The sequence below is a fragment of the Geospiza fortis genome, unplaced genomic scaffold, assembly GCF_000277835.1.
Source record: "Geospiza fortis unplaced genomic scaffold, GeoFor_1.0 scaffold11, whole genome shotgun sequence".
In the NCBI taxonomy this organism is placed as follows: domain Eukaryota; kingdom Metazoa; phylum Chordata; class Aves; order Passeriformes; family Thraupidae; genus Geospiza; species Geospiza fortis.
In genome coordinates this window covers 4,711,543-4,739,185 of record NW_005054304.1, presented here as the reverse complement: position 1 = coordinate 4,739,185, position 27,643 = coordinate 4,711,543, and the positions used below count along the sequence as shown (strand labels likewise).

Genomic DNA, 27,643 nt, shown 5'->3' with positions numbered 1-27,643 from the left:
CCTTCGTCCAGGTGAGACCCGGTGGCTACCGGCCCCGCGGGGGGTCCCGGAGCGTCGCCCTTCGTACCGTGACCTCCCCGGTCCTGCGCTCGCCTCAAGGCAGGCCGGGGTGCCGCCGGGAACGAAAGCTGGGACCCATTTTCTGCGTTTTTCCGAATAATGCGCGCGAGAAAATACGCCTTGTGTTGGCGACCGGCCGCCCTGCGGTGGGCTGGGGAGCACGACACTGCCGCCGAGGGTCGGGCAGGCCAGGGGTTTGTTTCACTGATGGATATAGGGCGGCTGGGGTGCTCGGAGGGTCGGGCAGGCCAGGGGTTTGTCTCACTGATGGATATAGGGCAGCTGGGGTGCTCGCAGCCTCATCCCGGAAAAGCCCTCGAGCATCACTGCTCCTTTGATGGCTGGAGCTGCAGCACCGCACCCGGCTCTGCACAGAGCCTTAAGTGCGAGCTCTCTGAAGTACGATGCTTCTTGGCCTTAATTTCAGTAATTAACAGTTTGCAGTAATCGATAATTCTCGGGGTTATCCGCTGCCTTTTCCCTTCGGGAGGCTGGTCGAATGCCTCCGTGTGCCGGGGCAGCGTGTCCAGCCCTGCGGGAGTACAGCGCCGGGGACACACCGGGACTGGCGTGGCAGCCGATGCACGATTGCCTTCCCTTGCCTAGGAAAAAGCTTAAGGCTGCTGGAATTGCTGCTTTACGTGCAGAACCGAGGGGACTGGGAAGTCTGTGGGTCACAGGTGCTCGGAGAACGGCAAATTGTGATAGCCGGGGTCCCTCCTCTGCGGGCGCCTTTGGTTCGCAGGAGGGAGCGGCTTGCTCGGATGGATCCCTTCTCCTGCCGTTCACTAACCTGGATTTCTCCCTGAGACATTACAGCTTTCGGTGGATCTTTGCAGCCAGTGGCTTACAAAGGTGCTTTGTGACCCACATGGCAGGTGAAGGCTCCTGCCTGCCTTTCTAGAGGCTTCTGCTAACACAGTCTATCAGATGAACAGCATGACCTACATCCATGTTCTTCCAGTGCTCTTGAAGAAACTTCAGGCCCAGGTGGCATTACAGCTGCCTCCCTCCCCTCAATATCTTTCACTTCAAACAGTTTGGACAGCTCAGGTTTCTTACTAAACATCTAACAGAGCAACTAAGTTGTTTCTGCCCACCTCAAAGCTGTTTTGCAGTTGTGCAAACAACATGCCATGCACCTGAGTCTCTGGGTTTCCACCCAAAGTCTTTCTACTGCAGGGAGGCCAAATGAGTTTTGATTCTCAATAAACTTCAGTTTGATGGAAATCCTGAAAATGCCTGGAACAAGTTAGTTCATTTGGTCTTTCAGTTAACCTCTATTTGTCTTTGAAAGGTCCACTGATGGTTCAGTGGACACTTTATTCTTCAATATTAAATGATTTTATTTAATCCTTTCTCTAATGTTAGAATCGCTGAATCTGCAAAGTAAGGAAATAGAATGAGTCAGTTGATGGGTGGATTAAGGAAAGATACCAGAAAAGAGAGTATTTGGAGTCTTTCTTCCACACAGACTCATAGCCTGTTAAACTTAGTACATCATTGACTGGGATCACTCTTGGCATCCAGAAACCGTCTGTCCCACTAGCTGTCCACTACTCCAGCTGTCACGTGGGTGTCCCCTCTTAGTTCACAGACCAATGCACTTGCCAAGACTCTTACCCTTTTAAAATCTCACAAATCACAGAATCCACTGATCTTTCAGAGTCAGTTTGGGAGTTTTTCTTAGCCAGCACAAGAGTATGAAACACTGCTTTTGAAAAACAATTGGGTCCTTTTGACATCTGAGTTGTAAAGGAGGTTAAACCAAGCCAGCAGGTCAGCTGCATTTCCCAGCAGACTCTCTTTAATTTCCTCCATGATTTAAGAGATACCTTGAAAGTAAAGGAAATGAGAGATTAACTGGGGGCATTACAAGGCTTTTGATTTCCCTAGGCAAGTTTGTGGTAATTCTTAAAGCAATTTGCATTGTTTTTAAAATATAAAGCATGGAAAATAGAGTATTAGAGCAATAGAAAATCGTGCAGTTCTGCCATCACATCATAATCTCAGAACCACTGCTTTCTTAATTCATTAATAAGCTAAAGATGACATACCTATGGGCCATTTTTTGAGGAGAGGTGAGTTCAGATTTTTAAAATTAAGAAATTAAGAAAAGCTCAGTTCTCTACCCAAAGGAAGGATTTCCCTGCCCTTCTCCTTAACCTGAGGCTTTTCACACACCTGGAATGTGCACGGTGGCTGCCTGTGGCTTCTGACTCGTGAAGCACCACTAATGAGAGCAGTTTGTAATTATTTGCAGTTGCCCTTGGGATCTCTGTGAAGATTTGTCATTTTCCTGTGGCGCTCTTCCCAAATCCTGTTTAATTTCATTCGTAAGACTGTCCTGTGGAGCTCAGTGCCACAGGACCAGGCTTTTCATTTTAAAAGGTCCTCTAGCATGGGGAGAGGTTGAGAGGTGTTTTCAGAATGACATTTGCTAGGATGAGTGCCCTATCAAGGATACAATAGCATAACTTATCTGTTCAGAGTACATACATTGTCAGCCTTGTACTCCTCAGCTGGTGGGGATGTGGGGTCACATGTGCCATTTGAGACATTTTTTGGTAAGCCCAGGAAAAGTTATCACGCACCTTTAAAAGTTTCAGCTATGTAAACATTTGTGTAAAAACATCCACCTGCACTGATCCTGGCCTGAGGCTGGCTCAGTCCTGTGACCAGGCAGACACCCTTGGCTGGAAGTTTCACCAGCTGCAGCACTGCAGGGGAAGCTTAAATTTGGGAAAATAAGTGTACAGGGCAGGACATGCGAATTGTTCCTTTAAAAGCCAGTCAACCTTACCTCTGCCAGCTTAAAGGAGCAGCCTCTTTTTCTGCCAGGAGACCTTATTCCCTTACATCAAAGACAACGTGAAGGAGTATCTGCGTGCTCACTGGGAGGAGGAGGAGTGCCAGCGGGATGTTGGACTTCTGAGGAAACAGGTTAAGTAACGGAGTCATTCCCTGTCTCTGCATTTTCATTACATGCCTGAGGCTTCAGATCAGTTGGACTCTCCTGGTCACCCCACATTGTCCCTGTCTCTTTGCCCTTATCCATGGAGGCCAGTTACCTTGAAGGTTGGATTCTCGCCCATCCAAAGCCTGGGGTTGGGCTTGGCAGGCAGCAGCTTCCCTCAGCTCACCTTGGTCCTCACAGCCCCTGGGCAGCTGTTGAGCCAAGACTTTCCAGCTTTTTGCCTGCACTTCTTGAATCCAAACCTCTTTTGGGAAGCAGCACAGGGGGATGGCAGAGCACTTGTTCCATATGGGGCAGTGGATGCTGCCTCTGTATAGGGACACAGCATCAATTTGAGACTTGTGGCTGAAGCCAACAGATGCATTTGCTTCTTTGCCTTAATTACAGTAATTAAATACTTAAGCAAGCATAGTTCTCATTAGAGTATTTACAATACGGCTACAGTAAAGCTAATTGTTTGGTTTGGAAAGTACAATCCAAGCAAGTATTTCTAAACAGAACTGGAATCTCAATTTTCCATTAAGAAAAGCAGACAATGTTCTAACCCCTCATGTGAAGTGCAGTTCAAGCAGTGTCCTGCACAGCAGTGCATGGATGCAGGTGTTAAATCACTTTCCTACATTAGAGGTGTGGAAATTGCTCCACCTCTTCCCTCCCCTCTTTTTATCATGGATGATTGCACAGAATCACAGAATAGTCTGAGTTGGAGGGGACCTGCACAGATCAGCAAACCCAACTCCTTAGTGAACAGCCCGTGCAGGGATCAGCCCCACAGCCTTGGCCTTGTTAGCACCGTGCTGTAACATCACTCTGCAGGCTCAGGAGGACTCCAGCCTGGACGGGGCCGTGCCCATCCCTTTGGAGAGCGGCAGCGGGGAGGAGGAGCTGGAGCGCGTCATCCAGGCCGTGGTGGACAACGTGCACTGGCAGATGTCCCTGGACAGGAAAACCACAGCACTGAAGCAGCTGCAGGGCCACATGTGGAGGGCAGCCTATGCCACCGGGCTCGTCAAAGGAGAGTGAGTAATTGTGTGAGTAGTTGTGTGCCCCCTCCTGGGGGGCAGCTGTGGGGAGCATCTTCCATAAAAGTTTATTAGCAGAAGAGCTGCATAAGCTATTCCTGAGAACAGGCCCACTTACAAATACAAGCAACATCACTAGCTCAGCAGATAAGCCAATATTTGAGAGATTTCTTGGTAAACCAAGAGTCACAAGTATGAGCTTCTTACAGTTCTTAGTCTTGCATTTTTAATCCCCAAATTGCACTCATATTTTGAAACAAGTATAAACAAGCCAGGGTTGCAGGGTCAGACCTTTTCAGTTGTTTCCTCCTGCTTTGTCTTTTACCTGTGTGTTTCCTGCCTTTCCACTTCTTTTTGTCTTCAGGTTCCTCTTTATGTTTCAGCCACAACACAGGAGTGCATAAGTAGGGACTACTGAAATTAAGCCTGATCTTTTTATTTAAGAAATACTTGGTTAAAATTTGCATTTCAGATCTCTAAGTAAGTAAAACAAGCCCATAAATTCACAAAGTGTTTTGCCAAATGAGGAATGAAGAAGAAGAAAACGAGCTGACAAAAAAATGTAAACATCCAAACCCAAGTCAAGAGAGACTCATATCCTGTTGGTTTTGTTTTTAAAAACAAGGCTAAATTGTCTTACAGTGACCCAAAAACTGTGCAGAAATCTGCCTGCTTGGCTGCATTCAATGAGTGAGATCTCTAAAATCTCCCTGCCCAGCTCTTCATCACCTGCTGCTGGAAGAGACCTTCTGGTTCCAAGAGCCCTGGAACCAGATTGAAAATGAAGTCCCCTAGCAAACTAATGGGGCAAAACTAATTGTCACAGTGCCTGGCAAATGATGTCCCCCCAGGTGCCTTTGGGTTTGCCCTTACCTGCTGCCCTGTTTTGCTCCAGAATCTTCGAGGATGTTGTTCCAGCCATCCGGAAGTGGCGGGAAGCAGGGATGAAGGTCTATATCTACTCTTCAGGCAGTGTCGAAGCCCAGAAGCTTCTGTTTGGATACTCTACAGAAGGTGATATCCTAGAGGTAGATAACCTTACCACCTTCCTTACAGTTTCTCCCCCTGCAGAGCACTCCCTTCCCACAACCACCCTTGCTGTAACATTTGTGAATGAATTCTGTGACAGGAAGGTGAGGCAGTGGGTTTGATCCATGGGAATTCAGCTCAAGGAGTTGACTTTGAGAGCATGGCTGCACCAACCCCTCGTTACTGTGGCAGAAAGAGAGGGAGGGAGATTTATCCCTGCTTTTCAGGTGGCACTCAGCAATGGCCTGTGCTTCTCTCTCTCTCTTTCAGCTCTTTGATGGCCACTTTGATACCAAAATCGGCCCCAAGGTAGAAAGTGAGAGCTACAGGAGGATTGCTGCCAGTATTGGGTGTGCCACCAACAACATCCTCTTCCTGACAGATGTTCCTCGAGGTATGTGACCTGCCAGCCCTACTGGCTCTCACCTGAGCAGGGGAGGCAGGTGCTCTTCAGAGGTGTGCTGCTGCCTTCTCACTAGCGCCCAGAAATGCTTCAGCACCTTCCCTCTAGCTGCTGCCATCCTCCTTCTTTACACACCCAGGCTTGCACACAGCAGCAGGATATCTATGTGCAGTGCTGCAGTGAGGGAAAATAGGTCAAGTAGAAAGCCTGCCTTTGCACCAGCCAGGAAGGAGAGAGTGCTGAAGCATGGCCCATTTACAAACAGGGTCAGTGGTTTGGCCAGTGGTCAGGGGAAATGATGGCATTTGCTGTGTTGCTACGTGGCTGATTCTTTGTGCCACTTATGGTTAGGTTGTGTTCAGCAGTAGGAAAACATTGCTTCAGGTTGCCAAGACCTGACCCATGGAAATCCAGGCTTGAGAAGCTAATTTAATTTCCTGCTTTAGCTGGAAACATCTTTCTGGCAGAAATAGCACTGGGTCTCAGTCTGAGCCAGCTCAGTCCCCCAGAGTTAGTCCTTACCTCCTTCCCAGCCTTGGCAGCAGAGCTGGTGGGAGCTTGTAGTTACCTCCTTTTCCCTGGGTCATCTTCCAGTGACCTTTTTGTGCTCAGGGAGCAAAAAGAAGCTTGTGAGAAGTGACTGGGAGAGGGGGCTGTTTGACTCACAAATGCCACAGGCTGACCACAGCCTCATGACAGGAATCGAGCTGATGGAGCAGGAATCAGGCTGATGGTGTGTGCTGCCTGCAAGGAGCTTGGACAGCCATCAGCTGACAGAGGGGAGGGGATGGTGAGGCTGGCAGCTCCTGTCCATTCCTGCAGCTACAGCCCTCCACAGCAGGTCTGCCAGGAGCTGGTTCCTGTCTAGAGCCCTGCCACATGCAAACACTGCTTTCTCAGTCTCAGCCTTTAAAAGCACTCGAGTGTTCTGGGGCACCCTCAAGCCTCAGGGACCCTGCTGTGAAGAGGTCAGTAAGAGCTGTCCCCTCCACTGTCCCCTCTCTGTTTGTTTCAGAAGCCAATGCAGCCGAGGAGGCGGACACTCACGTGGCTGTGGTGATCAGACCGGGCAACGCGGGACTGACGGACGATGAGAAATCCTATTACAGCCTCATCTCGTCTTTCACCGAACTGTTCTTGCCTTCCTCCACTTAGGGAAAGCGGTGCACGCACAAAAGACTGTGCTTCACCTAATTGTCCTTGTGAAATGTTAGGTCATTTTGTCCATAATCAGAATTTCAAACCAAATCCACATTAGGTCTTGGCCCTCGTGCAGGCAGGTATGGATGGAGAGTATGGTGTGGGGTCCCTCGTGCAGTAGGACAGAGGCCTGCTGCCAGCTGGAGCTGGGAACAGGGCAGGGAGCAGCACCCATGAGCCCTGCTGTTCCTCCCCTTTCCTGGCTAGCAGTTAGCTAAGGGAATGCTTCCTCCAGACTCATCCCCTGAAAGCTGGTGCTGAAATGTCCCACCGTGAGCTCTGTCATATTTGGAAGCAGTCTGCAAACAAGGTTCCTGTCCCCTTGTCCCAGAGGGAGCACTGGGGACCCTGGGCGGATATGTGAGCTTCTCCCTGCAGATAGGATTTCTGGCTAAGTCAAAAACACTGACAGTTAGGATTCCCAAAGGGAAATGCCACCTGTGGGCTATAATACAATAGGACTGGGCTGCCACAGAAGAAGCCAGCCCTTGCTGCAGGCAGGCTCTTTAGACAAGGAACAATGTGTATCTTGGCTGTGTCTGCAGCAGCTCTAGGTACAAAACAGCACAACTTGCATATGGAAGCTGCTTAGAGCTCCACAGCCAGCCTACCAGAATGAAGTCAAGTATATATAAATACAGCTTTAAAAATTAAATTCTGGACACACTTCACTGCTGCCTCATGGTGCTGGGCTATGGGATACAACTGTCTGAAGCCCAAAGTCAGCTTGACAGCATTTCTGAAGTGTCTCAGCACTGACCCACAGAGCTCCTCCAGCCAAGATCACCCAGTCACAGGTTCATAGCACTGGTCAGCTGTGAGCAGACTTTGACAAGCTGCTCCAGAGGGCAGATATCCTGCTGCATTTGATGAGAATTAAACCCCTGACCTTTTCACCTTACCTAAATTGTGCCAATGTAGATCAGATGGTCATGGAGCTTTTCCTAATGTAGTAAATAAAAACACACCTTTGCTTTCATTGCATTCACTCCATCACAGCATTTAGCCTTCCTGTCTTAGCACCAGTGATCCCAGCACCTAAAAGGCAAATTTTATTATTTTATTTCAAAACCTGTGAACACTGTGTTCCTGCTGTCACTTTCCCCAGTCCTTTCTTTAAGGCAGCAGCCTTGTCCTGCCAAGGAAGCTGTACTACCTCCCTGACCATGTTAGGATTTCAGTTGTGGCTCAGTGCAGGAGTGAGAGCCACAGGTAGGTTATACCTGGTAGCAGTGGAGTCAGAGGCAGTCTGAAACTCCTGTCTGAAATCCTGTTTCCCCATTCCGTGCTGCTGGCACTTCATACATGGGTGTCTTGCCCTCACAGCCAGCCAGAATATAGGATGTGCTTGCTGCCTTCCTGAGCTCTGATCTACACCTACAGCTGTCCCTGTTGAGGGAGGCTGATGGGTAAAGAACAATGAAGAGACAAGCACTTGGGGGAAAAACCGCATTGTGCCAGCATGGCCCTTCTAAAAACTTAATAGTAGCAGGTCAGGCTGTGGGGCAGCTAGTCCAGATGCCTTTCTGGGCTGTGCAGTGGGTGTGATGCTGCTCCTAGAAAGAGCCTGCTAATTAGTACTGTTACAGTAAGTGTATCTGCATGGCTGAATGGTCCCTGGCTTCCTTAAGTGATAATATTAATCATTACACTGTAAATAAATACCTTTGTTTTGCCTTTGCCATCAGAAAGCTATGCTTGGGGTAGGGACAAAAATAAAGCTCACTTTCTCCATAAAAGCACTTTATTTAGTGGTCATGTTTTAGTGTACATTGGTTGTCATTTAGTTGTACTGAAATGTGCTGTTAGAAATACTCTAAGAAATGTACAGAATTATCAGTAAAAACCTCAAATTCAGTTTGGATTGCATATAGGAAAAGGAGCAAAAGGAAAAAGGAAAAAAAATAACCACATCATCTTTTTTTTTCCCTTTGATAAAATTACAAAAGCTAAAATAATAAACTGAAAGTATTAATTAATTAGGGGAAAAAAGACACAGTGAACTATTTATAGTAAAACACCCTTACAACAAATTGCTATTTTGTGCTCCATATGGATTAAGTGTGTGCCAGTGCAAGAGGATCCCACCTGCATGTTCTCCAGACTGTCCCCTCCTGTCCTTGCCCAGGAGGAGCTCCCTGGATGAGCCTCTAGGGAGCTGGCACCTCACACTACTGTGTCCTTGGTCACTCTCAGCACATCCTTCTGGGAAAGCTTTCCACTCATGACACTGCTACAAGGAGGAAGCCTTCAGCAATCCACAACAACCCTCTGTTGGCCAAAAATCCTCTGGATTTGTCACAGCTGCCTGAGAACAAGTTTTGGTGCACAGAAAATAAAGGGCTGGCTGAAAGCTTTCTACTTACCACACAGTTTGTCTCAACTGTTTCTCCTCTCAGGAGAGGCCTGTGACCTGTGCAGAAGACTGAATGCCCTTTTGCCTTTTCCCTCTCTGTCAGAAATGCCACAGAGCAGTACGAGTTCCCCTTCAAGTGCCTTTTTCTACCATTTTAATTTCTGCTTGTTTTCCTGCAGCTCAGACAAGATGTAAACCTAAGCTGAGCCTGACTTGTGGAGGAAAATAGGAGCCATGGAGAGAAGCAACTCCCATCATTCCTCTACCCAGGCAATACAGCAGCCTTCCCAAAATCATGTTTTGAGCTCCTTGTTCTCTGAAAACAGACCTTCTGTTTGAAAACCTCCTTTTAAGGAGGGAGAAGCCTTTCTGGTTTTGCTGTTCCCTTCTTGCACCTCCAGTCCTCAGGCAGATTAGCCAGCCTCTGTGCCAGAACTCCCTCCTGGCACCCTGGAAGCCCATTTAAACCTGTGGCAGGCTCCACTCAGGACAGCTGGCCACACTGAGGGGCCCAGAGCCCAAACCAGCATGTCTGAAGTTTGGCTTGCACAAGGAGCAAAACCAAACCCTGTGCCCAGAAGCACTGGTACTGTTCTCGTGGCAGATGAGCCTGGTGTCTCTAACACAATGTTTTTCCCCTCCGTGAACATAAAACAAAAATTAAAAAAAGCTTTTGAAATACTATACACAATGTGTGGTGGAAGCACTACACATGGAAGAAGCAGCCTCTTCTGGGTTGTCTTCAGGGCACACAGATGTTCTCATCTCAATTCAGCACCTCACTCCCACCGGTGCCCACCAGGAAGCCAAGCACAGCATCCCACTGTGTCACCCCTCTGGCCTGGGGATGATCTGCCTGGCTACAAGGCAGCACCAGCCAAGTCTCACTTCCTGATCACAGCACAGTTCCTTCCAAACCCAGATTTACCATCAACCACTTTCCAGGCTGGAAGAAATGCCTGCCTGCTTGCCATGAAAGCCAGTCCACTGGGGTCTTCTGTGTCTGATTCCAGGTTCTGGAGAAACAGCTGCTCCTGCTCCTCCTACCAAGCTCCCCCGGCTGGCAGCAAAGGAAACAACCCCGGAAACACACGGAAGATGCAGTCTGATGACTCCGGAACAGGTGGCTCCTGAAGACTCTTGCTGTTGGGAGAAGTCTGCTTCCTTCAGCTCCTTCTCTGCAGGGTGGGCTGAGCAGGACCAGCCTCAGAGGGGCTGCTGAATGTTTTGAGCAACAGGAGTATGACAGAGCCACTCAGAAAGAGTCACTGGTGGCACAAACTGAGCAGCTCGTGCTCTCTCATGCTGCCATTGAGATGGATCCACTCTTCTTGCAGCAGACACCTCTGTTTGTTTGGCTCTTAGTGAGACAGCCACCCTCAGAGCCCTTTGGCAATGCCATCATGATTGCACATGAAAAGAAACTCATTAAAAAAGTGTAAATGAGGTCATGTTTCACCCATGAGACCACACCTGCCCCCCTCCCCCCTGCCAGAGGACAGGCTACACCTGATCTGTCTGGTACTCGGAGGCTTCTGATAAGCTTTCGGAAAAGCTCAGAAAGTTTTCCTGGTACTCAGAACAAATTATCTCAAATCTGTAATGCCTGAACTCCACTGCAAAGGTGCCAAAGTAGCACAGGAAGCACATCACTAGGCCCCACTGGATCCTGGAAGCATGCATGTGAATGCCCTGGGCCATAAGGATGAAATCTGGAAGAGGGAAGTCAAGGAGAACAAGTGGGAACAGAGACATCAACCAGTTTGAAAGCCAACAGGGAAAAAAATCTGAACAAAGTCACCTGGATAAGTCAACCCATCCAGCCATCATGAGGAGAGTGTGAATGTGATGCTAGAGATGAAAGGGATGTCAGGTGTCCAATGATGCCCATGGAGCACAGCAGCTCTCCTATACATACCAGGGCTTCCTGATCCCAGATCAGGGTGATAAACATTTACAGAGGGGAATAGTTGGGTGCAGAGAAGTCAGTGACTTGCTTGAGCATCCAGCTAGCCAGGGACAGAGCCAGCAAGTGGGGACCTGGCTGGGGGCCCCTACCTGCCAGGAGCTTCCCAGTGGGAACAGATCACTGCACCCACCAAAGGCAATGGGAACACCTTTCAACCCACACTGTGAAATATTTCCTTCTGTTTAGATCACCTGAAAAGCTGTCCCTTTCTGTGAAATCTGGAAGCATCACTCTACACAGTGAGACACTGAAATAGGATTGTGCCATGAAAACAGATTGATTAGCATTCAAAAATGCTTTCAGATCCTAGGACAGGGGTGAGAAGAGCTGCTGCAGAACAGACACAATACCTGGCCTCCTGGGGAGCAAGACAAAAGGATACAGAGCACCACGCAGAGGGTGATGCTGGCTGACAGAGCCACTCGTGGAATTCCAGCTTTCCGCCCCTCGTTCTTCAGGTTGATCTTGAGGGTGAGGGCAGACTGGATCCAGCATGCCAGTGTCCCAAAGCCAAAGGTCAGAGATGTGCCCACGTTGTGGATCTCCTCATCATTGGAGAGCTAGCAACAAATAAAGCAGTGATTGCCTGCACACAACAGGAATTACCTGAGAGCTAACTGGATTGAGATGCTGTATCATTTATTCTGGCAGAGGGGTAAGGTGTAACATAACCAAGGTGAGTTGACAGCTGTCATAGTCAAGTAGATCTTTTTCCCAAAGCCCAAGAGCACTGTGGAAAATGCACTTGCTTGGGGACTGTCTCCACAGCTCCCTGACAAGACTCACAAATGCAGAGCTCAGAAATAAATTCTTCCTTGGCTCAAAGCGATGGCCAGGGCAGGCAAGGACAGCCCACTGTGGGTCTTGTACAGCTCCCTGCAAGGGATGCAAATTGTGCACCTTCAGTGCCAGCCCTGGCACTCCCTTGATCTAGTGCAAGCCAAAACACAAATACATGCTCCTAGTTTGGCAAGTTCCTCCAATTTCCTCTTCTGCCCATCCTGGTTTGGCAAGTTACACCAAATCCTTGACCACTGGGGTCTGAGGCAACATGAACCCAACCTCTCTGGAGTGCCAGTGCTTCCCTGTTCCTTGGGCTGCCCTGTCCCACACGGCACTGACTGTGCAACACTGCAAGGCAAAATGACAGCCAGGTTCAACTAGCAACAATCTGCAAAAAGATCCCTTGAGGCTACAAATCCATTCAAAAAGTCCAGCATGGACTTAAGCCAAATAATTTTCATTTTCCCTCTGCCTCTGAGGCTTTTCTAGAAAAGAAACCACCAGTCTGTAACTTCTCCCTGCAGCCTTAATTCCTGTTTGATGATTTAACAAATATCCATCAAACAAGACACAATCTACAGGACAACAATCTAGCTGCTGTGCTTCCACTGATATCTCCCCTCCTCTCTACTCTGAATTTCTTTCAAAAGTAGGTCCAAATAATCATCCAGGCAAAAATGGGATTGAGCTGCCTTTCCCAAGATAGACAGCACTGCAAGGGACTCACAGCTATAATGTCCCTCTAAAACACCCAATGTATAATTTTCCAGAAATATGATTTAATGCTACATTCAGCTCAGCAGTCAGGCAGGGAGAAGCATAGATTGAGGTCTCATTACAGCATGTTTTCATGTTTGGCAAAAGATCTAGCTAACTAACATGGAATGGATAGTTAGAATCAGATATCAGAATAATCAGAATTTATAGCCAGGCAAGATTCAAAGCATCTACTGTTAAATTACAATTATTTGCTCTGAAGACTGAAAAATGGAAGGCGAGGTCGAAACCATTTCCTGGTGCCTGTCCTGTACTAGAAATACTCTTCTCAGAGGTAGACAAAACTGTTACAAAGGCTTCATAATTCCTAGCTGGGAAGCTCTTGTGAAAAAACAAGACCCTGGGTTTTGGACTTGTGCTGTGGAGTTAGGAAGACCAAGTCCATAAAAGTCAAATTATCTCACACCTTATTCAAAAAGAAAAAGTCAACTGTAAAGGACACCAAGTTCCTTCAATAACTGTACAACCCAAAGAGATCCTCCTCACCCTTCACAAAACAAGTACCATTTCTGTATTGGGTCCCTGTCATGCAAAGCCAGGGAAGCAGCCAGCCTGCACTGACCTTTCTCAGCTCCTGCCTGATTATTGGGGGTCATTATGTGCACCCCAGTGAGGGACAGAGCCCCAGAGTCAAACCCAAGCCCTACTGACTCTAACACCTCGATTTTCACTGCAGCCCTGACAGACACAATGGTGATCACGGGACACCCATCCCTACAGTTGTGGCCGATGTTTGTAGCTATAGCGTTGCAGGACAGAGGGGGAATGGGAGGGCTCTCACCCAGACACCCACCACATCCGGAGAAGTCCTGGCACTCCTCTGCTGTGTCCCTCTCCTGGCAGGTCTGAGGATCAGCAGGAGGTGGATTTAAAGCAACATACGTTTTAAAAGAAGGACACTGAGCTGTCTGCTAAATTTTTACGGGCATTTGTGCATCTGTTTGCGCAGATGTGGCTGCTAACCTCCCGCTCAGCCCTTTTACCCAGGGCCATCTGTGACAACTCGCAGGGCTCAAGAGATTCAGGAGGCTCCTGCTGAGGCTCTCAGCAGGTCAGGTCTAAGCATGCAGGTGCAAACCCTGCTGGAGACAAGTGAAAAGTGATTGTGGCCCTTCATCTCAGCTCACAAGTGGCAGATAGAGGTGGCGAGCAGGTAAAGGGAGGGCTGGTACTGTATTAGCTGGGAACTGCCCCGATGAAGGCAGGGATGATGCATCTGATTCCATGTTCTCAGGAGGCTAATTGATTACTTTATAATGTATTCCTTTCAAGAGTAGGTCCAAATAATCATTCAGGCAAAAATGGGATTGAGCTGCCTTTCCCAAGCTAGTCAGCACTGCAAGGGACTCACAGCTATAATGTCCCTCTAAAACACCCAATGTATAATTTTCCATATATATTACATACTATATATATATATATATATTACATACTATATATACATATCATATACTATATATATACTATATTATATTAAAGAATACTAAATATTAATATAATATTAAACTATACTAAAGACCACAGAAAAGATACTTACTGAATGCTAAAAAGATAATAATGAAAACTTGTGACTCTTTCCAGAGTCCCGACACAGCTTGGCACCAACTGGCACACATTCCACATGAGCACAACACAGGAGAAGCAAATGAGATAAGAATTGTTTTCCTTTTCTCTGAGCGAAGGGATTTTTTCAGAGAATGTGAATGCCACAGGCTGGAGCACACGCTTTTCCCAGGCTCACATAACAGCTGGCTCAAAGACCCAAGCACAGCCCCTAGAAAAGCAGGGCAGTCACATCACAGACAGAGCAGTCCAAGCCTGCAGAGCAGTACCTGAAAGTTGCCGAGCAGGGTCATCCCAAAAGAGGCCAAGCACAGAGCCACCAAGCCACTGATGTTCAGCCACGGGGTGAGCACCTTGGGCTTCAGCTGAATGAAGCGCAGGACAGCCACAACAAGCGCTGCAAAGGAAACACAAGGCAAGGGACGTCAGTAGGGAGAACCTGCTGCAGCAAACACCTGCCCGGAGCCCCACAGCCCCCTCCTCCTCTTTCTACCTGCAGGCTGGCAAGCTTTGTGCTTCTGCATGGCCCCCTCCTACTTAACTGGGGACAAGATTAAACACAGGAAGCATTTCTCTTGTAATCCAGCTACCGCAAGCTCCAGGCTTCCTTTTCTCATTATGCTTTGTCTGCAAATTTTCTGGGGGAAAGAACACCTTCCTGTTTGCCTGTGAAGCTCCCAGCACATAGTCCAACACATGCACACCATGCATTCAATTAGTGGCACCTGGACTTGTATTGCTTCACTCCACTCATGAGTGCTGAGCTCTGCTGGAGGACAGATGTCAAAGTCCACTTGTATTTAAAAGCATGTGAATGGCACGTACATACTTCTATATGGGTTTGCCATACATATTTCTATTCAGGGTTTGCCATAATGTCCACTGCCTTTTCTCCTCCTCTGGAACAAGTTCTGTTGCCAAAATCATGAGCCAAAACATTGCACTAATTTTCCATGAAGAATGGAATAACATTTATTCCAATTCCCCCAAGCACTGAGGTATATGATACATGATAGATATGATATATCTTACATCATATGATATGGTATAACCCCAGAAGATACTCAAATTGTGTATTCTTGCCCTCCCTAGTGAATGGTGCATGGAACAACACAGAAAGCCAGGCAATCAGTTGGCTTTCAGATGTGATTCAAGCCAGACCACTAAAAACCAATTTAGTTGAACAGGGAAATTTGCTTGCTGGCAAACACCTTCTTATGCTCATGCTCAAATCAATAGCAAGTAGCTCATATTGTTGTAAATAGTTCACCTTAGCAAATTAGATCTGCACTTTCCACAAAAGTGCTGGTACAATATCAAAAATATATTATCCCTGGTATAATACTGAAAACATGGTTTAGGAAAATAAGGGCACCGTAGGTGAAAATTACCCAAACTGCAAAAGACAGTTGAATTTACTCTCTCACAATTACTCTAGTTAATCAATCCACTCCAAATCCTTAAAAAAGAGAATTTTGTTCCATCCCAAAAAGAGGATTTCTATTTTCCACCCCCAGGCAATTGTTACGGACAGCCACCTGTGACTACTCAAGCTCATGTACAGGAACTTTTTAATTTCTGTATCTACAATACAGACTCCTGAAATGATTTTTTTCTAAAACCTGATGGGAATGACAAAAGGGGATTAAAAGCATTCCCAGCAAAACAATGGTATTTTCCATTTCAGTAATTCCCACATTTCTAGCATGGTTCTGTAGTTTTCCTCTCCTTTATCTTGACATAACTAAAGTGGTCAGAGATACAAGATAAAAGCAGCTCTTAGAAGTACACAAATACAGCAGAGGAAAGACTGACTTTATCCACAAAGCAGAGATTAGAACAGAACAGACTATTTCTGTTGGAAGGGGCCTACAACAATCATCAAATTCAGCTACCTGACCAATTCAGAGCTGACCAAAAGTTAAAGCATGTTATTGAGGGCATTGTCCAGATGCTTCTTGAACAGTGACAGGCTTGGGGCATCAACCACCTCACTAGGAATCCTATTCCAGTGTTTGACAGCTCTCTCAGTAAAGAAATGCTTCCTCTAATGCTCAGTCTAAACTCCTTTTGGAGCAGTTTTGAACCATTCCCATGTCCTGTCTCTGGATCTGAGGAGGAAGAGATCCACACCTCCCTTTCCACATCCTCTTCCCATTTATACTTGAGCCCAGTGTTACTCTGTCCCAGGTGCAGGATACAGCATTTAGACTTGTTTAGTTTAATCCCATTCATCACTGCCCAATGTTCCAGCTATCTAGATCCCTCTGGAAGGCATCTGGTTTCTCAGGAGAGTCAACAGCATCTCTCAGTTTGGGATCACCAGCAAACTTGCTAATGGTGCCCTCACATCATCAATTCAGATCGTTGCTAAAAATATTGGACAGAACAGGCCCTAGAACTGAGCCCTGAGGGACAGCACTGGTGGCTGCATGGCAGCCAGATGGGGCTTCTCTACAGCCCTGTGAGCCCTGCCCTTCCGCCACTTCTTCACCCAGTGCACTGTGAACCTGATCATCTCACAGGTGGACAACTTCTCCAGAAGGCTGCTGTGAGGGATAGTGTCAAAAGTCTTACTAAAATCCAGAAAAGCTATATCCAACACTTTCCCTTCATCCACCAGGTGTGTGGCCTTATCGTGGAAGGATACTGAACTTCTTAAACAGGACTCTCCCTTTGTGAGCCCATGCTGACTGTGCCTGGTGATTGCATCATTCTTTAAATGTGTCCATATAACCTTGTCCATCATTTTTCCAGGAACTGAGGTTAGACCAACAGGTCTGTAGGTCTCAGAGTGTTTCTTCATGCCCTTCTTCTAGGTTGGAATAACACTGGCTGGCTTCCAGTCAGCAGGGCCCTCCCCAAAATCCCAAGACATTTGGTAGATGATAGAGAGGGGTCCTGCCCTAACATCCACTGCCTCCTTCAGTATTCTGGGATGAATCCCATCCAGGACCAAGGGACTTGTGAGCATTCATCTGATACATCTGGCCCCTGACAATCCCAGTGCTCACAAATGGACAGTCACTGTCCCACACTTGTAGTCCTTCAACCCAGAGGACTGGATAACCCAAGGTCTATCAGCATTTTATTAAAGACTGAGGCAGAAAAAGCACTGAGTGCCTTCTCTTCTTCTTTGTCCCTATTAGTCAGGTTATTACAGTTACAGTTAGTCAGTTACAGCCTTTAACAAGTATCTGTCCAACATTTTCTTTAGGCCTCCTTTTGCCTGTGACATACTTAAAAACACTCTTCTTGTTGTCTGAAAAAACTCTGGCCAGTTTTAAATCAAACTGAGCTTTGGCCTTTCCTGTCTTCTCCCTGCATATACAAACCACAGCTCTGCAATCTTCCTGCAAAGCCCAACTTCTCTTCCACAGACCATATAATGGCTTTTTCCTCTTAAGCCAAGCTGGTCTTCTGCCCCACTCTTTGAGCACAACCCCACACAGCTGGGTTGCCTGCTCCTGTTCTTCTATAAGGTGGTTCTTAAAAACTGACCAGCACTCATGGACACCTAAGCCCTCAAAAGCAGATTCCTGAGATATTCTGCTAAGTACCTCCCTGAAGGGCCTAAAGCTTGCTTTCTTGAAATTTAGGGGACCAATTCTGCTTTGATTTCCTAAATTCCTTTTTTCTCATTACAGCAGAAGTTCTAAACCCAACCATTTCATGATCACCAAGGCCAAGACAGTCACCTACCATCACACCTCCCACGACACAGATTTGCAGTCTGGAGGTTGCATTTCCCCTGTCACATTTCTTTCTTTGCAATAGGAAGAAGCAGCAGTGAAACATACAGTTCAAAAGGTTTCACATCATCACATTCAAGAAGAATATGTACAGGATATTACTTATGTTTCAGTGACTCTTAAAACAAACAGAAAGAAAGACACTCCAGTTGTGGTTCCTACCTAGAAATGCTGCCATGTTCATGACTTGACTAAACACACAGCTTGCAGGAGGTGCATCACCTGCAATACTTAAAAATATAAAGTGTATCATTGTAACTTCAGGATGGCAGAGACACATAAATAGAGACACATGAACCAGAGCAGTACTTGCAAGAAAATAATTCATTTACCTTATATAAGGCGGTCTTTTGGGACCAGGTTTCCTAAGAGACACAGGAACAGGAATAAAGATTCAAGGGTTTTTTTCCCACTTTGCTGTAATTGTTTCATTATTTCAAAGAAACAAGTGATTGACTATAAAGCCCACAAACAGCTCTTACCTATCTGGTACACTTAGTGGGAGAATTTTGTTATCTTCCACTGCTATAAAATACCTGTCAAGAAAAAGGGAAAGAAATAAGGAAATAGTGTAAAAACTCATCCTAGCTTCCATTCTAAATATCACTCAAACAACACATTAAGTGTTTCAAGCACACTGGCAGGATCTGCTGGAGGATCCTCTGTTTCCCTCTGCCCAAGCAGGCAGTTTTATTATTTCTCAGTCGATGTGCTTTCTTTTGTGTTGCATCTGGTTTGCATGGTTGAGTAGACAAACAGGGTCACTGAACTGAGCTGTTTTAAAAACAACCAGCCAGGGGAATGTTTTCATTTTTACTTTGAGTCATTTTGATTCATCAGGTTTACTATGGTACTCCATCCACAAAAGCTGTTTTAATAGAGAGGGGATGGGACAAGAAAAACAGCAAGCAGGAGAGGTCAGACAAAAGGCTTAAGCTGCCCCTGCTGCCGAAAAACGGCATCCATAGACCATGGCCAGGGCCACATCCTACAACATAACTGCTTCTCAGCCTGAGCACGGCTGCTGATCACACATTTTTCACTCCCAAATTCATGCTGCAGTCATCTGCCTGCATGCCTGGGGAGAGCCCAGCTCAGGGAAGTGCATGTCTTATGTGCATTTTGGTAAGAAGCATTAGGGAGAAAGTGAGGTGTCAGCATTAAGCTGCTGGCAGGTTTTCAGTGTGGTGCTGGATGCTGCAGATTTTGAATTTCTACCCCAAAGCAGGGCCTAAGTGTTTCTCCAAGAGCTCTGCTGAGTCATTCAAAGAAAATGTAATTAAAGGAAATTTTTACATTTTTGGCTGCATCTTTTAAGGCAGCTCCCAGCAGCACACACCAGGAAGAAAGCAAGGTCAGCAACTTGGCCTGAGGAGCCCAGAAACTCAGGGATAAAAATGTGATACTTCAAGCCATGAAGAGGCACAGACTTGCCCCTGCCCCTATCATGTGCCTTCCCAGCCCCACAGCAGCTCAAGGGCAGAGCAAAAGACTCTCCTTAATGAGAAGCAGCCTCCCAAATAACCAGCAGGAGATAACTTACACTATCCATAATCCAGCTGATGTAAACAGGGTGAAGACAAGAGGTAAAAACATCCACACGCTGCATTTCTTCCCATCCATACCTGCTAGAAACAAAGAACAAAGTAAAAACAGGGGGCTGAGGCACCCACCCTCCTCAGCCCCCCTCTTCTGAGAGCAGGAAGGGCATCCCCACGGCAGTGCCGAGGTACCGAGCTGCTCATGGCCACAAGGGGTTAAGCTGTGCCCGCAGGCAGCAACCGAGGCACCGAGCCCTGCAGCGGGAGACTTCTCAACCACACCTACAGAATTTGAGTGGTTTTCAAAGCACTTCTCTCAAGGATTTTGTGCGAGGTGACCACAAGACCCGCAGCTCTGATTCCTGCCACTTCCCACACGCACAAGGCAAAGCAGCCTCCTACTCGGGATCATTACCGATTCCACACACACTGCCTCAGCTGCAGCCTGGAGAGAGGGGGATGCCCGTGCTGGCACCATCTCCACAAAGGGCACGACCAGCTCCCATCCTGGCAGGCAGCTAAAAATAGCGTCTGGGTCCACACGTAGAGCGGAGCCAAGCTCCAGTGCCGGCTCCCAGCGCTGTCGGGAGCCGGGATGAGGCTGCCAGCAGCATCAGCCCTTGACATGCAGGCACGGTGAAATCCTGCATGTGGCGTGAGGATGCTGCGGACAGCGCCTCCCGAGGAATTGCGTTTGTCCTCCAGGCAAGATCATGCTGGACGAGCATCTGGAATGCCGGGGCTGTTCCTGTAATTTGTGCAATTCAGAAGCGCTGCTGTGCTGCGGACACAGAGACTCCTACGTCTCCATGAGAGTCCTTTGATAATGGATCAAGTATTTCCTCATGGTCTGTCCTCCTCCATAAATGTTCCTCCAGGCACCAGCACAGCCAAGAGACACAAAGAGAGGGGAACAACAGCAGGATCACAGCTCCAGCTTTACTTCCACCAGGGCAGCAGCACCTGTGCCCCTGTGCTCTGCCCCCCTCCCTGCTGCAGTGCAGGCATTCCCTGGGCCACCAGCACCCACATGGCATAGTGAGGCACCCTGGGGTGCCAGGACAACTTAGAGATGACAGTCTCTCACTGGAGCCTGCTTGCATTTGCAGCTCAATTACCTCATCCAGGTCCTTAGAGCCATGACCCATCCCTTTGCCCTACAGAAGAAAGTACCTGCATTGTCATCCTCCCCCTCTCAACTCCCCCAGCCTTCCTACACCTGCAGCACAGAGCCATGGTCTGCTCCCTGCTCTGAAGGCCCAGAAGAGAGTCAGCACCCTCCCCATGTCACAGCAGCTCCCAGCTCACTGCTCCCCTAAGGCACCCCAAGCTGCCGAGGACACGCTGGCTGCCCCAGGCACTGCTCGGGGCCCCAGGCACCAATTCCTGCCCTGCCTCACTGGGACAGAGGCTGAAGAGCTGGAGTCAGGCTCCCCACACCCTGCAGAAGGCATGGCACTCTCGCCTCTACAGGTCAGCTATCTTGTGTTCCCTGAAAATGGCCTAGCAGGGGAGCAAAACAACATCCTGGCAGTGCCCAGATCACACCTCACTTGCACAAAGCCACAAGACCACGATTTGGTGCTGTTTGTACAGACAGCCTGGGGTAAGGCTGAATTCCAAACCTTAAAAGACAGAAAAGCAGGCAGATATGGTCTCTTCTCTGACCTGGGATCAGACAGAACTGCAGACAAGAGGCATGAAATGATGCATGTATTAAGTATGCTGATTTAAAAGGCAGGCAGCTCCAGTGTGCATACAGATGTTTAGCACAGTGAACAGATCAGAAGAAATTATCAGCAAGAAGGACTAGATCTCCCATCTCACTTCTATTCCTCTTCTCCAGCACAGGAGACACAGCAGCTCACATTTCTGTAACCCGCACAGCTCCTGCTGTCGTGCTTGCAGCTATTCCATGAATGCTGCCCTTGCCTTTTCCTCCTGCTGCTCAACAGCCCTGCAGCAGCATTCCTTAGCTGGTGTTGGGTGGTGCTGTGGCACTGGGAGACCTGTGACAGCAATCTCAAGGACCACTTCCAGGTGACAGCTGCCCCACCTGTCACAGGGCCGTGTCCCTGGCAGCCTCTGGCAGCACAGTGCCCAAGTGCCAGCACCCCACACAAGAGAGACTGTGATAACTGTGACCAAATTCCCCCCTCCTGCCTTGGCTGCAGGGAGCAGGCAGGTAACACCACCTCCTGTTCCAGCTCTTGTCTGCCCTGCAAGGTAATTACTGCTGTGCTCAACTCTCCTCTGGTCTCTGGTGGTGGCTGGACTGAGCCAAGGTAATGCAATTATTTCATGTCGGAGGATGGCACATCTTATTATTTACCCTTCACCCTTGGAAAGGCACAGAAGTTTCATTTACACAATAAAAGCAAACAGTAGCCATAAGACCTGTCCTCATAATGGGTTGCTGCAGCTCCTCCACCTCCCAGCATGGAAGCAGCAGCCTTCACAAGCTATTTCAGCATTGCCTGTCGTGCAGAGAGGGAGGTGGCAAGGGCTTTTCTCCCAGGCAGAGCAGCGAGGCAGCACAAAGGGACATGGACTCCACACCAGAAGTGGGGAAATGTGAGAATTCTGTCGAGATAACCACTGTTTTGTGCTGACCTCTAAAATGGAGTCAGGCCAAGGCTAGTGTCCAAACTCCTCAGAGTCAGAGCAACATGGCTACAGACCCATCTCCTTGGAAAACAGCCTTCTGTTTAATATTCACTGTGCCACACTGAGTCCCCTTCCATCAGCCACTAACAGAAAATGACATCTGAAATCATTGCATATTAAATGAGCAATCAGTGCAGAGCACAGTGTCCTGATGGAAAGCCAGCTCCATAGCTCAGAGGCACTAATTTCAGCCAGTTAAAAAGAAAGAAGCCACCTGCATCTGACAGATGAAATACCAAAAACAGGAAAGAAGGGTCCCCTTCCTCCATGTCCCCAAACAGCAACACCTTTTAATGCTGGCCATGGCTTGGATATGTTTCAGCCTCGCCACATGGGCAGAGGATGGTTTAAAAACATGGCTCAGCTCCTGCACATTCCTCACTTATTCCCTGCTGTGTTATTCAGGTGCCAGGAACAAAATCACATGTAATCCCAACTTCTTCCAAAGGAGAAACCCTGAACATGTGCCAAGCCTGCCTAGCTTTGCACTAGTGTTCAGCAGACATCACTCTCAGCAGCTGCCTTTGGGTTAGCCTTGTCCCCTTCAGGGATGTCCCCAGTGTTTGTATCTTCAAGCTGGGAGACCTCTGTGCACCTCTGAAAGCAGACAGGAACAAGAGAACAAGGAACCCAAACATCAGCCTCTCCCGCAGCACCACACCAGTTTAGCCAAAGTAAAGTGCCAAGAATGAAAGGAAAAAGTACCAAAATTCTTTATGGGAAATGTAGAAACAAACTCATTGACTGTTAATTGCTCCACAGGGATGACATCAAGCCAAACTTCCTCTCCACAGCTCTGTTCTGCACTGCTGCCATGTCCAGTGATGCCAAATCTGAGCAGTCAACTCCAGCTGGCAACAACAGCAATCTCTGCCAGCCTATGTTCTCCCAAATAACCACGCTCATCCAAGAGGAGTTGGTAATTTCCCACAGCCATTGGTCTTCCATCACTAAGGCTTGCACAGGCAGGCACAGAAAGCCCTCATGGTGCAATGGATTCACAAAACCAACAAAAACATTTTCAGTATCACAGCTGACCCAGCCCACCTTCTCCAAAGCTCACATGTGGTTTTCCAGCCTCTTGACACACACTCTCACACCAGCACTGCAAAACCCCTGTTGAGGTGTGCTCCTGCTGCCACCTGAGTCAGGCTGCAGAACTGAAAAGAGTTTCACATTAGCACTGCCCCAGTGTGTGCCTTGAGAATTTCTCTCAATGCAAGCTTACTCATCTCCAGTTCCCTTTTTATGTCTAAATCTGCTTAGACTGTCAGCTGCTCGCTCTGCTTTTTTTATCATTGCCCTGCTACACACCCTCAACCAATTAAGCTTCCGTTCCCCTAATGTACACACTTCAATTACAGCAGGCAGCTCACCAAACATATACTGCTGCTTGCTCAAGGTTCATTTAATATGGACATCTTAATTCCATCTGCCAAGCAAAGTTACAAGGCTCCTCCTGAAGTTGCTTTCACCAGAGAACATGAATGTAAGGAAGGACAAAATTACCACATTAAGATAGTCATACATCTTTTTTAAGACTAAAGCATGCAGATGCATTTGAAATGCATAATAAGCCAGAGCAACACTCCTGCATTTCACAGCACTAGGCCATTGGGTTATTTCAGAGAATAGATACAAATGCAGGAGCACTGTGAGAAGGAGGACACTGTTCAAAACACAGAGCAAGTCATAAAGAATTGCTGCCAGCCAGCAACAATCAAAGGGAAACAAACATATTCTGTCTTTTGGGGGAGCCCACTATAGATCTCTGTTGCTTTTAAAAGCAAAAATAACCCCAGTCATTTGATAACTAATCACTGTAACTGAGTGGATACAAACCAGCACATTACATAACCTGCCACCCACAAGTCACAAATGCCAACATAACAAAGCAGGGCGTTTTCGGGTTTATCTCAAGGTTTCCAGTGTGAGTGCACAATGAGAGAGATAAGATGTGACAGAGGCTTGTAAATACATAACAAATTGGTGGGGTAACAAGAAAAGATGTGATCCCCTCTGTCAGCAGGGTAGGACGTTCTGCTTGCTCCAGGTACCCCCCTACCATCTCACGGATGTGCAGAAATGCCATTTTCATTTCATTTATGCAAGAGGAATGGGAAAAGGTAAAGACATCTCTGGGTTGTGCGTGGGGGAAGCAGGAGAGATGCTTCAGGAATCCTGCAACAACGTTGAGTGGCGATGTTTTCACCCATGGCAACATCAGTACATGTTTCTTGTCTCATTTCATACACTGTGACTGCATTCAGTGTGCTAATGAAATGCTCTGGCCAACATAAACCTATCAGAGATGGGCCAAGTGCAACAAAGGAATGAAACCTTCTAACCACCAAAAAGCAGGGGCAGTAAAGGACATATTGACACCCACAGTGTCTGACCAGAGATATTCCTGCAGCTCTGCTGGGCCCTGAGCCCAGTGCATCCCACCGTACTGCAAAAAGCGCCCTTGATTTTGTACTTCTTGCTGCCCCAAAACCTTCACCCCCAGTCCCACACAGGTGTAAGTACTTACAGGCCATTTAGCAACCAGTGCTGAACTGCTGTTTTACAGCCAGAGACGCCGACTCTCAACTCCTGTGGGCTGTGGCCGCCTGTCTCGCATTTGCTGTTCACAAACCAGGCATACCCCACTTCCAGACCACGCTCCTGGGTGCTAGAAAAGAAAAATTAATCTGGTTTGCCACCACGGGACTAAAGGGGTGTTCTGCAGGCTTTGACCCATGGACCTATGCCAGACCACAGTGACTTCCATGAGGTCCCACTCATACCATGAGCAGGGCTTGGGCAGTCGTGGCCCTCAGCCTGCAAACATGTAAAGGAGGCAGAGAGAGGAGCTGGGTAAGGCAGAGGTAACATCCAGCTCAGACAGAAGGAGCTGGGGCAGCAGGCACTGAAACCAGGCAGGAGCAGCCAGGGTGAGCTGAGGAGAGCTGTATTGCACAGGTGCTGTGTGCTCTTTGCCCCAGGGATCCCATTCTGCTAGGGAACACTCACTGCAAGACACAGCCATGCCAGCTCCTCCTGACCCCAGGGGCTGCACAAGCCAGGTGGCAACCAGCTCCCAGTGAGTCCTCCCAGTGTGTGCTGGACTGGCCACCTCCCAGGGCTGGTGCCTTACTCTCTCCAAGTGCAGATGTTGAGAAATACAAGGGGCAGCTTGGTGAGCAGCTGCAGTGGCAGCTGCAGGCTGTGGTGGTGGCTGGAGCCACGTGCAAGGGGCCATGACCTGGCATCTACCCTTTGCCCAGCAAAGGGCATGGAGACCTGTGGCACAAGGGTGGCTGGTCACCCAGAGACTCTGTAGAAGCCAAATAAACAGCCAGAAGGCCCCAGACTAAATATCACAACTGGAAGAGGCACACAGACTGTGAGGGTATAAAAGGCCAGGGATTCCTCAGTGCAGGGAGTCCCCCTGAACGCATCACTTCAAGCTGTTATGGTGTTACTGCACCATGATTAAATTACTTAAAGGGTCCAGGCTTCTATGAATCTGCTATGGGAATCCTGAGATCCAGCCAGAGAGGAAAACCTGTCTGACTGTGCGAATGTGGGGTGTGTGGGGAGTCAAGCAAGGCACACAAGAGCTTAATGGAACCACCCACTGCGAAAGGGCTTTGGTCCCAGCAGTGACAGCCTGGGGTGGTGGGAGTGTGACTGACAGAGTGGCTTCTGGGTGGTCAGACAGCAAAGTTTACATAACACAGAGATACTCAAGACTGGAGCCACTTTCACCAGACCTCTGAGACACAAGGGAAATCTCTAGCAGTCTCAACACAACCCAAACCCACAGTCTCATACCACCACCACGACCACAGGGCCGTATCTTCCCCTTGAGAATCCTTTGGTTTGGGATGCTTGTGAGAAGGGCACTTACCTCAAAGTCCCAGCCAACCCCCAAACTAAAGAGTTGCTGGAAAATGAGGAGGGGCTATCTGGCGCCTCAAAAAAAAAAAAAAAAAAGACAGCAAAGCTCTCCCTGCTTTAGGAAACAGTCTCTGAAACCAGAGGCCAGGTCTCTCTCCTTGCTCTGCAAGCAATACAGAAATGCAGGCTGATGCTATGGCAAAGCCCAGGAAGTCAGAATCACTGAGCAGACAAGCTGAGCAGTCCAGGATTGTCCTCCACCTCAACCACCCCAACCTAATGAAGCAGCAACAAGCAGATTGAGTGTTTCTCCTCCCATAACGTACAAAGGTCTTGACAGGGTATTAATAAACTGATCAAGGTGTTTTATTTGCTCCTCAGTTCCAAAAATCACAAATGTCTTCCATAATTTCCAACGTGCAGGAGCAAGCAAAGCCAAGACACACATTACATCAGAAGGGGGAAGGAAGTCTGCCCCAAAGGTTTGTCCAATTATCAGGAAAACAATGTAAGTGTTGGGCGTGGCAAAGAACACTTAACAGGGAGGTGAAACTTCGAGTGTTGCCTTACAAATAGCTTTGAAGGTAAGGAAAAACAGACAAGCCCAGGGGAACAGACTTGGCAGAACGTTATTCCTGATCATATTGTCTCCTTCTCCTGTGGTTTGTGGATGAGAGAGTACACGCCCTGCAAGGCCAGAAAAATTACAGGTTCCCCTGTCTTTTCTACCTTGCCACTGGCTTTTCCCCATCAAACAGAAAACACACACTCAAGCTACAGAGCTACTCATGGGGTGTAAGTAGGGCTTCTCCTACCTGATTACCCTGTCTTTCATCTCTTATGCCTTTCATCCCTCTCCTATTCACCTTTGGATGTATAAGCTCCTTTCTTCACTGCACTTTGCAGCTCTACACTTTTGGAGAGATGTACACTGTCCCCAGAGCAGCACTTCCTTTGGTAAATGCAACTCGTCCTGGGGAAAACACCCAAGGCCTGTGAGCTGTTAGGGACTGTGGCAGAGCACACTGTTTCTCAGGACAGTTTTCCCTCACCAACCTCTTCAGCCTGAGGACTTACTCCTCCTCCACAGAAAGAGGTCCTCTTCTTCAAATATTAACCACCAAAGCCCCAGAGGAGCAGCAACCAGGTGATGGGCCAGAGGGTGAGCTGCAAGGAATGGACGTGCAGTACCCATGACCTGGCTCTTGTCATCCCACTAAAGTGGCCCTCTCTGGCACAGGGATTGTCTTTTGACTCTGTAGAGACCTGTGAAAATCATTTGCCCTGAGAAGCAAAGTTCGAGGTAAGGCATCATAGACAGGCATTTCTGTGGTGTTCACCACTTCATTGCCAGCATTCCTTAGTTGTAGGAATTAATTTCCTTGGTTTACCAGTGTCTCAAGCTGCTATAACCATAAATTGCAGTTTGTAGGGTGTTTGGGCGAGCTGCAGTGGGAAGGTGCCATACAGCATTTCCCTTCAAGCAAACACAAGGGACAGAGGGGAGAAGGGAACAGCTTCCAGCTGTTAAACAGGGGCCAAGCCTGTGTGAGCACCCTCTGCACTGCATCCAGAGGGATGATTACATTGTAAGTCTATTGAAATATTTTCAGAGACAGACTTTCCTGTAGGAGACCACAATGAACTACCTCAAAGAGC

The 27,643-nt window shown here is 47.9% G+C and overlaps 2 protein-coding genes across 4 annotated transcripts; one reads left to right on the top strand and one right to left on the bottom strand.

Moving 5' to 3' along the window:
- The first annotated feature begins 6 nt into the window (after positions 1 to 6).
- ENOPH1 (enolase-phosphatase 1) lies at positions 7 to 8,433 on the top strand. The gene is made up of 6 exons (XM_005418116.2): positions 7 to 11; positions 2,902 to 3,003; positions 3,854 to 4,056; positions 4,955 to 5,087; positions 5,359 to 5,482; positions 6,507 to 8,433. The coding sequence occupies exons 3-6, from the start codon at positions 3,968 to 3,970 to the stop codon at positions 6,644 to 6,646; spliced, it is 486 nt and encodes a 161-aa protein (XP_005418173.1). The 5' UTR covers positions 7 to 11; positions 2,902 to 3,003; positions 3,854 to 3,967; the 3' UTR covers positions 6,647 to 8,433.
- On the bottom strand, positions 8,418 to 24,769 carry TMEM150C (transmembrane protein 150C). Of its 3 annotated transcripts, none has more exons than XM_005418115.2 (8): positions 24,633 to 24,769; positions 19,435 to 19,519; positions 18,374 to 18,427; positions 18,224 to 18,256; positions 18,054 to 18,121; positions 14,409 to 14,536; positions 11,399 to 11,576; positions 8,418 to 10,759 (listed from the first exon to the last, which is right to left on the bottom strand). In XM_005418115.2, the coding sequence occupies exons 1-8, from the start codon at positions 24,637 to 24,639 to the stop codon at positions 10,551 to 10,553; spliced, it is 762 nt and encodes a 253-aa protein (XP_005418172.1). In that variant the 5' UTR covers positions 24,640 to 24,769; the 3' UTR covers positions 8,418 to 10,550. The 3 variants fall into 3 exon arrangements, with proteins under 3 accessions (XP_005418172.1, XP_030922272.1, XP_030922273.1); XM_031066412.1 differs by having other exon boundaries at positions 19,435 to 19,516; XM_031066413.1 differs by lacking the exon at positions 24,633 to 24,769 and adding an exon at positions 19,848 to 19,909.
- Between the last annotated feature and the right edge of the window lie 2,874 nt (positions 24,770 to 27,643).

Coding starts and splice junctions, on each gene's coding strand:
- ENOPH1 (XM_005418116.2), top strand. CDS start 3,968: ATGTCCCTGGACAGGAAAACCACAGCACTGAAGCAGCTGCAGGGCCAC. Junction 5,088..5,358: donor CAGAAGGTGATATCCTAGAG/GTAGATAACCTT, acceptor TCTCTCTTTCAG/CTCTTTGATGGCCACTTTGA. Junction 5,483..6,506: donor CCTGACAGATGTTCCTCGAG/GTATGTGACCTG, acceptor TGTTTGTTTCAG/AAGCCAATGCAGCCGAGGAG.
- TMEM150C (XM_005418115.2), bottom strand. Junction 18,257..18,373: donor CCACTAAGTGTACCAGATAG/GTAAGAGCTGTT, acceptor TGTGTCTCTTAG/GAAACCTGGTCCCAAAAGAC. Junction 10,760..11,398: donor CACCCTCTGCGTGGTGCTCT/GTATCCTTTTGT, acceptor TCCCTCTTCCAG/ATTTCATCCTTATGGCCCAG.